Source organism: Lissotriton helveticus, chromosome 8 (assembly GCF_964261635.1).
Source record: "Lissotriton helveticus chromosome 8, aLisHel1.1, whole genome shotgun sequence".
NCBI lineage: Eukaryota > Metazoa > Chordata > Amphibia > Caudata > Salamandridae > Lissotriton > Lissotriton helveticus.
In genome coordinates this window covers 461,078,393-461,090,510 of record NC_136069.1, presented here as the reverse complement: position 1 = coordinate 461,090,510, position 12,118 = coordinate 461,078,393, and the positions used below count along the sequence as shown (strand labels likewise).

Sequence of the window (12,118 nt, the reverse complement as noted above, 5' to 3'; positions counted from 1 at the left end):
TCCTGCCACGCATGGGCTTCAGTGAACATTTAATGGGTAATGTTAAACTCCTCTACACCAATCCCTTGGCGCGTCTCCGTATCAATGGCCAGGACTCCGCCCCCATTAGTATTGCTCGTGGCACCCGGCAGGGGTGCCCTTTATCACCCATGCTCTTCGCCATTGCATTGGAGCCCTTGGCTGCCAAGCTTTGGCAGCACCACACCCACAGAGGAATTGGTTTTTCGGCCCGCTCCCTTCTTGTTTCCATGTACGTGGGCAATGTGACCCTATACATCAGTCATCCTCAGGAAAACCTCAGCCCCCTTGTCTGGGAAATTATACGCTTTGGCGGTCTTTCCGGCATTCAAGTGAATTGGACCAAGTCAGTCCTGTTCCCCTTGACTGATGCCACCATGCCGTTCACACCGGACTTTCCGTTTGTGTGGGCTTCTGGCCCCACACGCTATTTGGGCATCTGGTTGAGCAGGGATCTGGACGAACTGTGGAGATCTAACTTTGGTCGTGCAGTTGACTGGCTGGAATCCAAGATTCCTTCTTGGAGCAGGCTTCCGCTATCCTTGGCGGGCCGGATCGCAATGGCCAAGATGGTGGTTCTACCTAAATTTCTCTACTTGTTTTTGAACATCCCTATCCCTCTAACCTCTCATTTCTTTTGCAAATTATGCTCTCTAATCGTTTCGCTTGTCTGGGCGGGTAAACAGCCAAGAGTCGCTTACGACATCCTCACTCTCCCCATGTCTGCCGGAGGTTTGGGCGTGCCTGACTTTCAGATTTTTGCCCTGTGCGCCCATGCCAGGTTTCTGCACTTCTGGATCCATCCTACTCCTTATCAACCTCACGTTGCCGTTGAGACCGATATAGCTTCCCCGTGGCCTCCGTCCACGGCCTTGTTTGCGCAGGCGGTGCGCCCATGTGCGGAGGTCGACACAGTCGAGACATTGCGCGGGCCTGGTCCGATTTTCGCTGGCTCTCCAATCTCCCCCTACTCTTTGCCAATGCTGTGCCAATTGTGAACCACCCAGATTTCCCTCCACTTCAGCCTTCTGGCATGTCTAGGCATGTGTCGCGTTTGGGTTTGCGGACAGTGGCGGACCTTTACCCAGGGGACACTTTTTACTCTCTTCCCGACTCCTCGGGCCCGCTGGACACGCTTTTGTTCTACCAGCTGTGTGCTATTTGCCAGAACTTACACTACTCATTCCCTCAGCCCCAACCCACCATGCCGGCTCTGGACTTCAGATATACATCCCCATCCCCGCACAAATTAGTTACCAAATTATACGCACTTATTCTAATGCCCACCTCTATTTCCTCAGACCAGGCGCGGGAGGCCTGGGGCGCGGATCATGGCATGGACATTGCGCAGGCTGACTGGTTATACTGTTGTAACCAGACGAAAAAGCTGTCACCAAATTATCGGCTCAGTCTAATACATTTTAAGTATTTGCACAGGCTGTACCGCACCCCTGCTCAGCTCCACAAGCTAGGGCTCATTCCGAGTGACACTTGTATGCGTTGCGCTGCCCCTGCCACGGACTTCGCACACTTATCGTGGTTATGCCCTAGGGTCTCTGAATTCTGGCGGGTGGTGTGTTCCACTATTTCGGACATTACTAGTGCCACAGTGCATCCTGACCCCCCCTGTGCCTCCTTGGTTTTGTAAAATTCTGTCCCGATGCTTCCCGACATCTGATTGTGATGCTGCTGGTCCTGGCTAGGCGCAGGGTGGCCAAGTGTTGGGGTCGCAGACACGCTCCTAGAGCTGAGAGCAGGCTGGAGGACGCCTCTCGGTGTCAGACTCTGTTATCGGAGTTCTGGGATTTACTGCCCGCTAAGTCCCGCCCTGTTGACATTTGGGGCCCTCTGGTTAACTATCTTCATTCCCGTTCCCACCCCAGGGGAGCTACCTCTTCCACGCTCCCTGCCGGCTCTGCGCCCCCCGCGGCGGCCAACGTTGCTGGTCAGTGTCTGCCTCCTCCCTCCCCGCAGGCCTCCTTGCCTCTCGGCACACTCCACTGATGTTATTACCGTATGTGTGACCCCGCCTTGAGGGGAGGGACCCCGATGTAGAGGAGCTGTGACCTCAATTTTCACGTACTTTTGCTCGTTGCAAGGTGTAGTCTAACTGTTTCCGATTGCTTGACTTGATCTATACTGTGTTGATCTGAACTGCTATGTTGCACAGTGTAATTGTGTCTGACTTGAACTTCCTTAATAAAGGTTTTGCAAAAAAAAAAAAAAAAAACACCTTTTCAACTTAGTGTAAACCCCTTGTCTAAATCACCTAAATAATACTACACCCACGTGGGCCAGGATTTAAAATTTACAGTCATATATTAGGTAACTTGGAACTGTAAAGAACACAATGATTTACCAGAGGTTTCATTGTAACTGATACAAGAGTTAACAGTTAATACAAAGGAATAACTTTGTTGCAGACTCATTTAGTGCTTGCCATGTACTGTCATATGCAATATAATGTGTGTTATTATGAACTACAATTTACTGTTATAGGATGTTGCAATGTGATTCTCTTACATCACATAATATGGATAAATGCGATACCCAAGCTTAAAGATCACCAAACCAGTAGAACTCTTTAGCTACATGCTTCAGAGTTGAATGGGTCCTGAAGTCTCACACTGCTCCATGATTCTCCGATGGATGAACGAGAGGGTGGGTTGGGGATTGAGACTTTTTATTTATACTGCCATGTTTGTTTCTCTTACCACTCTAAATGCTTCCCCTAACAAGTCCTCTCCATAGAACATACTCTTCATAAGTCAGCCACACATTGAATGCAAAGATCAAAAGCAAAGGCAGAAAGGGATATTTAAAAACCGCACTACCTCGTTATACACAGATTTTAAGCTAGCTATAAGTCTGAGTAGACCACCTCACTGATCTTCTGTCAAAAGACCACACAATTCCTAGACAAAAAAAGCACAGAGAGGCAACAAACATTTCAAAATGCACAAATGCACAATGGATAAATTGATCCAGAATCTTCAGCCGATGATAGATTTAATCCTTTAATGGAATCGTGGGCCACATATGATGGAATAGTTCACACAATGTGCAGCCAACGCGTTTCGCCCCGTTAGGGGCTTCCCCGGGCAATTGTCAAATGTTCCAATCTTACGTTGGTCTCAGAAGTACCTGAATCGATACTTCTTTCAAAACTGGTGCGTATTATATTTCAAATGGACGGATATTCTTAATGGCGCCCTTTCAGTTCATCTGCCAAATCGCATAATAAGTCCGCAATAACTCAAAGCCACAATGTAGTTACTCTCCAAAGTCCATACAGTAATCCAGATCCAAAATTCTAGTGATCACTTTGATAGGTGATCCACATTACTCTACGGACTTTTGAGAAATATTACATCGTGGCTTTGAGTTATTGCGGACTTATTATGGGATTTGGCGGATAAACTGAAAGGGCGCCATTAAGAATATCCCTCCTTTTGGAATATAATACGCACCAGTTTTGAAAGAAGTATCAATTTAGGTACTTCTGAGACCAACGCAAGATTGGAACATTTGAAGAAGCCCTATTCGGGGCGAAACACGTTGGCTGCACTCTGTGTGAACTATTCCATCATATGTGGCCGGAGATTCCATTAAAGGATTAAATCTATCATCAGCTGAAGAGTCCGGATCAATTTATCCATTGTGCATTTTGAATTGTTTATGTTGCCTCTCTGTGCTTTTTTTGTCTACACATTGAATGCAGTAGCTCATTAAAGTGACAAAAAAGGTTCAAAGCTATATGAAGGAAGAACCATACTTTGTAAAAGACCCAGGGCTAATGAAAATAATAATGAAAAAATAGATAATTATGCCCACCAAGGTTTACTACAGTCAAAGTCCCAGTTAACTCATACAACTTTAATAATGATTAGTGGCAAGATATAAAAGTATATCCTTAAATCTCAAAGGCATTAATCATCTAATTAAAAGGAAAAAATACCTTAGATCACTGTCACAAGCTTAAGGGGGTACAAGCAAACATGATGGGAAACAATAAAGCACAAACAATGCAGACGTTTTGGTTGTAGCATGCATTCTGCCCCCAGCAAAAAAGAAGAAGAACAGGGTTTTGACGCTTATATTTTAAAAAGGCTGGACTAACAATTATAGACTCAAAAAGAATGCGGACGGGAGATACCTCATTCTAAAAGTACCCTGCAATGGAGATAACTACTGCATATAAGCCAGACACGGAATGATCCTCAATTCTGGACCGCCATGAATAAAAAACTCTGTGAAATTCAGCAAGATAACTATATTGTGGTCAGAGGAGATATCAAATTTCCCTGGGAAAGCAGTTTATATGGAATCTCATCTAGCAAATTAGGACTGAATAAAACTTAATAGAACTTTCTGTAAAGAACACCATATACAAGTGACATTTGTTGCCTATTCCACCTGACAGGCCGTGAGTTTCTTCAATGAGAATAGTCCAAACTAAAGATCTCCAGAAATACTTTGGGATGCTATGAGAGCTGCAATTAGGGGTAAAATAATTAATATAATAGCCATGAAAAACAACACCGCTACCCAGAGGTAAGAGGAATTTGTAGTAGATATCAAACAACTAGAATACAAACCTAGAGATGTAACTTGGGTAAATTAAGTGAAAAAGCAATACACATGAATCCAAAAAAATGTAATGAAGTCATGCTCATACTTGGGTAATAAAGTTCAAAGAGAAAGGATACATAGAAAAAAATAGAGCTGGAAGATCGCTTGCTAACTACCTCAAATATAAAACATACTTTGACCCTAGTCATGCAATTAAAGACCTTTTCCGATAAAATCAACACAGAACCACAGGGAATAGTCGAGTGGTTTATTTACCTTTACTGAAAACTAAACAATCCTGAGATAACTAACCTTATGGAAGTATGCCAAAAACATTGAGGAAATAAATGTCTCCTCACTTCATAATACAACAACCCAAGAACTTAATATAACCACAAACCACTCAGAAATATGCTTTGCAATCAAATACCTGAAAGCAGTCAAAGCACCAGGCCAGATGGACTACCAGCCTGCTTCTGTAAGACCTTTCAGGATTTAATAACAACAAACTTGAGAAATGTATACAGAAATGCTGTAGTAACTGGGAAAACCAAGGGACAGCCTCAGAGGTGATCATAGCAATCATCCATAAAGATGATAGAACACTTTTCAGACAAAGAATTACAGGACAATATCATTTAAATGTGGGCTTCAAGAATAACATGGCCACTTGCTAAAGCGGCTCCGTGCTTCGGCTCTCTTTCCCGGGAATTAGCCGGACACAGATACACTAGTGGACCCCTGTCAGAGAGCGGTGGGCGCTGGTGACCTTGGGGAGTTGCTGCCATGAGATTTTAATGCGGTGATAGCTGTTCCGGTGATGGGATGGTAGAGTTGAGGCCCTGCAGTGTCAGTGAAGCCCGACCTAAAGTACTGAGTAAGCGAGTCATCCCTGAAGGATCGCGCTGGGTGCGGCAAGCGATGTGACCACCGGTGGCAAGGCAGTCTGGCTCTCCTGGTGCTGTGGCCCCCACATGGAGCCGACCCAGGGCAGATTGGGAGGAGTAGAGTAGCAGTGCTGCACAGGCGTGTGAAGTTCCAACCACCTGAAAGGGGCCCGGGATGCAGTAGTCTGACCGAACGGAGGGATGAGTGTGGGTTTGACCCACTCCCCTCACCCCGACAACAAGCGAAGGGAGTAAGAAAAGGCTCTCCTTTCATCTGCCATAGTCCGCCCAGAAGTTCCCTACAAAGGCCAACGCAAAAGAACCCCTGGAGAGCCTCTAAGCCTGAATGCAGCACTTGGAACGGGGAGCTAACCGCCCCAATAATATCATCTCCTACTGGAATAAAGCCCTAGATCCTCCCGGACGAGCTGTTTTGGGATAAAGTAGAACCAACAAATAACGCGACCTGCCCACCCGGTGTGGGGGATCTGAAAATACCAGGAGAAACCGGACAGGCCGCACAGAAACTAATACATTCCAGTGGCAGGCGTCAGAGAGTATCCTGGAGCCTGTATCTCCCCACCAATGGCCCTACACCCCCTAGCGTACTTGATGGGGGTTAGAGGGTTGACAAATGCTCACTAGACTAAGCTCGACAAATTTGCCTTGCTCAAAGGGCAGAAGGGCCTGGGGAATACCGAAAATGGTGCGTGAAGTGCACCCGCTCAGTCAACAGATGGCGACATGATTTCCCTGAAGGACATAAAGGCGGCGATCAGGGATTCGCACCGCCCTGGAGGGACGCATAGACAATGTTACATATATGAATATTAGAGTCAAAGAGGTGGAGAGTTTGGCGACGGAACCACAGCAGGATACTAAGATTCTCAAAGACCAAGTGTAAGAGCTTCAAACAACTACAGCACACCTTGAAGAAAGGATTGAAGACTATGAGGGCAGATCACAACACAATAATGAGCGTATGTTGGGAGTCCTTCGGTGGGTAGAAGGGCCAGCCGTGGGTCTCTTGTTGAGGACCTCATCCTCAAATACCTTCAGCCTAGGAGTCTCTCAAAATTATTTTCGGTGGAAAGAGCACACAGAGTGCTGGTGGGCGGCCTCGAACCTGGCACACAGCCTAGGCCTATCCTCACTCTTCCTTTTAACTTCAGGGACCGTGGTGTGATACTGCAATAAGTCTCCTCTGCCGCACCAGTCCTATATGAAAATGCCAATATGACCTTTTTCCCGGACTTCACCCTGAAGGTACAAAAGCCAAGACGCATCTTCCTGGAGATCAAACAAGCATTGCGAAAAGAAATGATTGAAATGCTCCATGATTTTCCCAGCAAAACTGCGCATAGAAGACAAAGGCAAAGCATTGTTTTTTGACTCGCCAGAGGCAGGCTGGGCATGACTGGAGGGGTGGCGCACAGTGGGGGGCTCCCCTCCTGGGACACATCGTGGGAGGCAGAGAAAAATAACAATTCCCCCACCCAGTGAAGTGGCTGTGGAACTGATGCAGGAGGGGCCCCTAGATATAGACCGCCGATAAAACTGAGGAGGGAAAACTGAACTAAATTGTTTATATTGGGAACCAAAGTATCTTGAGGTATACAACTGAGTAAAATGACCTCATGGATGTGTTGGGTGAGGGGGGCGGGGGTGGGATGTTGATGGCATTGAGTTGACAGTGGATAATGGGTGACGATGAAGGCCAAAGGGGCCCACCTAACCAACGCTCTGATAAATAATTATAATTGTTGGGGTGACACAAACCTTTGTTTGGGGTTGAGGGCTGAGAGTTCGAGGGTACCTCATACATTTTTTACAACCAGGGAGGGATGACCGGCGCTCTGCTAAGTTGGGGACGCGGGTAGTTGTGAATCCGCCAGGCAGGGGTGGGGGGTTGTTCACTGGGAAATGGGTTAGAAGGGGATTTTGTTCTTTCAAACTGTTTGGACTCCACATCACTTGATCCGGATCCAGTTACACCACCATCAATAATAATAAATACTGCACACCGGAAGCGGCAAACACAAACATTGCTTGAGACAACTCCCCCCACCCACCCCCCTGGTGGCAGAGGCGATCCTGACCGCAGCTCCACAAGAAATCAGCTTAAACGTGCCTACACCCCATCACTAATACACACAGCCCTGAGATCAGTCTAGTGACGTAGAACGTGAATGGCTTGGGGGATACAATTAAACAAGGTATAGTTCTTCAGTTCCTAAAATGGCACTCCCCAGACGTAGTCCTGCAGGAAAACAAACTAATGGGCAAGACATGCAAAGCATTAGAGCGATGGGGGGTATAAAATGATTGTCCATTCGGGGTTCACCTCGGAATCCAGGAGCACAGGAATATGCCTTAAGAAGCAATTCCCACTAATAGTAGAAAGAACATGGATAGATAAAAGCGGTAGATACACTGCAATCTCAGAAAGATAGGAGGGGGAAACGATAAATATAATATCGCTATACATTCCACTATCACTACATAACTCCACGTTCTCAGCTCTGGGACACATGCTTACTGGAGTTGCCAGTAGGTCAATTCCTCCTAGGTGGGGACTTCAATAGGACACTGAATGACACAACAGACCGACTGCCAGCGAGGAGGACTGATGAATCACAGACATGAGTTTATGGGTGCCATGGGAATGATAGACATCTGGAGGGCGCTGAATATGGTCCCTCAAGAGTTCACCTTTCACTCCGGAGTACATGGGAGCCTTTCACGGATTGACCTCCTTGTTGCACTTCCATCTCAACTGTCGAGCTTTAAGGAAGTGAGGCACTTACCCCGGGGAATATCTGATTACTCCCCTATATGGGCGAGATTAAAAAAATCGGCAAGCAGCGTACCAGTAGTACAATACGCATTAACCCCTCATACTTGCAAATCCCTAAGATTAGAGAAGATTTTTTAAAAGGAACAGACTTCTATATTAAAGAAAATGAGCAGTCCATGACATCACCGGTGAAACTCTGGGAAGCATATAGGATAGGATGGGAATTTATAAAGCACGCTAAACCAGAAATGTGTCAAGGCGCTAAGCAGGACGAAGGGGAAGCAATCATTGACCGGCTACATGGCGAAAAGCAAGGTTTTTAAGATCTTCTTAAAGGATGCAAGTGAGTTTGCCGTAGTGATAGAGAGAGGCAAAGTGTTCCAAAGTCTGGCGCCGCCACAGAAAATGAGCGGTCATCCCACCTGGACCGACGAAACCTAGGCGAGACAAGCTTCTTCTGAGTGGAGGACCTCAAGGTTCTGCCAGGGGTGTACCTGTGGATCAAGGTTGCAAGGTGAGAGGAGCCTGTGTCATGCATGGCCTTGTACACCAATTTCAGAGCCTTAAAGGTAATGTGCTTCCGGATCGGAAGTCATTGCAAGGCATGGATTCCTTCCCTGATGGACTGAGGTTTAGGGATGTTCAGTATAAGTCTTGCCGCAGCATTTTGCACTACCTGCAGCTTGTTCAGGGAGCTTTTCCTGACATTGAGGTTTAATGCATTGCAATAGTCAAGCCGCGAGGTGACCAGAGCAAAGATAGTGGGCCGATGGAGATCCGAGGGAATGTATGGCAGCACTTTCTTGAGAATTTCAATAATATGGAAACAGGTGCTAACCGTGCGGTCTATGGAGGGACATACCGAATGTATATTGCAGCGTGTCACAACGAGAAACTACGTACAAGATCATGACTCAGTGGTACTATATACCCACTCGATTGCACAGGATGTTCCCCACAGCCTCCCCGCTGTGCTGGAGATGTTTGAGCGCTCCGGGGGACTTTATACACATTTGGTGGGCATGACCAATCCTGGCCCTGTTCTGAAAGGAGGTCCTTAGTCATATTAAGGGGATACTTGGCTTCCTGCTGCCTGATTCCACAGCCACGGTTCTGCTTTGCCTTAAGCCCGATAATTTAAGAGCGCTCACCCGTAGTGATTGGTACATTGCTCTCCATATGCTAGGGGCTGCTAAACAACTCGTAGCACTATACTGGAAAAAAGCGGAAAACCCCCCCCATTGCTGCTTGGTTCTTGCGCCTATGGCACGTAGTGACTATGGAACTTTTTACAGCGTGCTTGCAGCCTCGCGACACCCACTTAACCAAAATTTGGCAACCCCTGGTTAAATATCTCTGTAAAATAGAACACAAGCGTCACCTGCCCCCGAAACTCTGAGCCCTACGCCTCTTCGAAGATGCGATAGCCCCACCTGAACCCGCAGACTGATTGCATCACCATAATGGCCTCGCTCATTGCTTTCTATTACACAGGCACTGGTCAATGGACGGATTGACGAATACTGCCTGCTCCCCTTGCTCTCCCCCTGCCCGCTATCTTTTCCCCCTGCCACCTCGGTCTTAAACCGGCACCCAGGTCATAGAAATCCTACTTCTTCTTGGCCCACCAACCCTCTTGCCGCTCTCTATCTGTCTATTCTTTATTTTCCTCCTTTCTATAGGCTTCTTGTCTATCTCCTTCTTTTCATCTCTTGTTACGATAATTTCCATGTTAATTATGGGTCTTGAACTTTCCCCACGATCCCAACTCAACACTATGGCATAGGCAACACGCGGCCAGCCCAACAGGGGTTGTAGGCGACATGATGTGTAAACACTACATCGGTGTGCTTTTGTTATGCTTCCCATGCCTCCCCTAAATAACGCGGGCGGCCCTACATAGGGTTGTGGGATCCACGCTGTGTATACATAGGCCCTTTTTCTGTTCTTCGTATGAAAATAAAACAGATTTGGGGGAAAAAATGGGCATTGGCCAATTTTTCTTCTTTTGAAAACATATGCATTAAACTTAATAGAAAGTAAAAAATGCTGAAATCTAAAGTAGGCGTGCACAAATCTGCAAATAAAATTAACCATTCCAAAAATAAAATTTAAAAACATGTAAAAAAAATAAAAGAGCAGACATAAAATCAGAGATCAATGTGTCAGCCCTGGCACTCAAGTGGATACATTTCGCGTGGATCTGTACATGTGGAAGAACACAATGTTGTTACAGTGAAGAGAGCAAGTGGCTGAAGTGGGCTGACTCACTGTGCCATACAAATGACACTTGTACTGACCCAATGGATGAAGAGAGCTATGCGAACATATTTAGGATTGTGTTTGTACTAGGATTTATTTGCAAACAAAGTGGTTTGAAAGACAGTTAAGGCTGTTACTGGGCCACACCTAAAAAGAAAAGTATTGAGGTTGGCCGACAGCAGGCAAATAGATGGACATAGCCCAAGGAGGCACACATGTCGTAACTCACTTTCTGTGCTATGTAGAGGGTAAGCCAGTGAGTGGCCTTTGGAAAGTGTATTTCGTTAGTTAGGAGGAAGGAGTCCAGCAGAAACCGCAAACACGTTCATACTCCAATATAATTAGCATAAGTGAACATGCACTCTGCACAAAACTTACTTTAGATGTGTACTTTTCAAAAGTTCTGTAATTGTGAAGGTGAGGTCATTTAATTCCACAGCTGCCAGAAAAATGCAGATACCCAAAACCTTTTCACTTCTGATAATCCTTTCCTAATGGAAACATAAAAAACACAAGGTTTTTAATAAAATCATATCTTAAACAACATTATAGGGCATTATGGGGCCTTGGTCAAGGCGCTTCTGTTAAGATCAACCAGACCAGGACCACAACTGCAATTGAGCCCTACAGTGAATAACAAATGATACAGAGACATCTTTATAATATGAAGCTATATGATTTACTTCTCTGGTCTACTGACAATGATTCTGTTGCTGATTTTATCTGAGAAAGTTATATTTGTTTGAATGATTAAAGTCTGGGTATGCTTGATTCGAGTATATGCTAGTTTGCATGAAATATTTTTCTTTGGAGATGCTTCCTGCTTTATTGTGAATACTATTGTGAATACTATGCTATGTTTTGTTTTGCTATGCTTTGTTATGTTATGCTAGGCTATGTTTTGTTATGTTTTGTTATGCTATGCTTTGCTGTGTTTTGCCATGCTATGTTTTGTTTTGCTATCCTATGCTTTGTTTTGTTTTGCTATGCTATGTTTTGCTGTCATATGCTATGTTTTGTTATGCTATGCTGGTGAGGGTGTGTGAGTGTGAGGGTGTGTGAGGGTGGGGGGGTGAGGGGGTTGGGAGGGTGAGGGTGTGTGAGGGTGAGAGAGTGTGTGAGGGTCAGGTTTGGGTGAAGGTCAGAGGGTGGGTGAGGGTCAGAGGGTGGGTGAGAGGGTGTGTGAGGGTGAGGGGAAAAAATCACTAAGAAAGTGGGGAAAGAAATGCACTGAGAAAGAGTGGGGGGAGCACAAGCCGACGAAAGAGTGGGGGAGGGGATACTCGAGCCGACGAAAAAGTGGGGGGAAAAAAGCACTAGCAGACGAAAGAGGGGGGGGGGGGAATGCACGATCTGACAAAAGAGTGGAGAGTGATAATAAAGTAACAAACAGAGAGAATAAAGTAAAGCGTGAACCAGCCAGAGAGAGAATAAAGTAAAGCGTGAGCCAGCCAGAGAGAATGAAGTAAAGCGTGAGCCAGTGAAAGAGAGAAACAAGCATTGGCATTGCCAATAGGTCTCGCTTGTGGGACCTTATAAGCACATCTTCCACCTCATTATTTTGCAGCCTAGGCACATGTTC

At 45.9% G+C, this 12,118-nt stretch overlaps 1 protein-coding gene across 1 annotated transcript in view; it reads right to left on the bottom strand.

Annotated features, from left to right (window-relative positions):
* Positions 1–12,118, bottom strand: part of RB1 (RB transcriptional corepressor 1) — a 1,127,005-nt gene that overhangs the window by 1,078,786 nt on the left and 36,101 nt on the right. Inside the window, exon 3 of the mRNA XM_078657333.1 lies at positions 10,915–11,027. Coding sequence (XP_078513459.1) covers positions 10,915–11,027 — 113 coding nt within the window. The remainder of the gene's footprint in view (positions 1–10,914; positions 11,028–12,118) is intronic.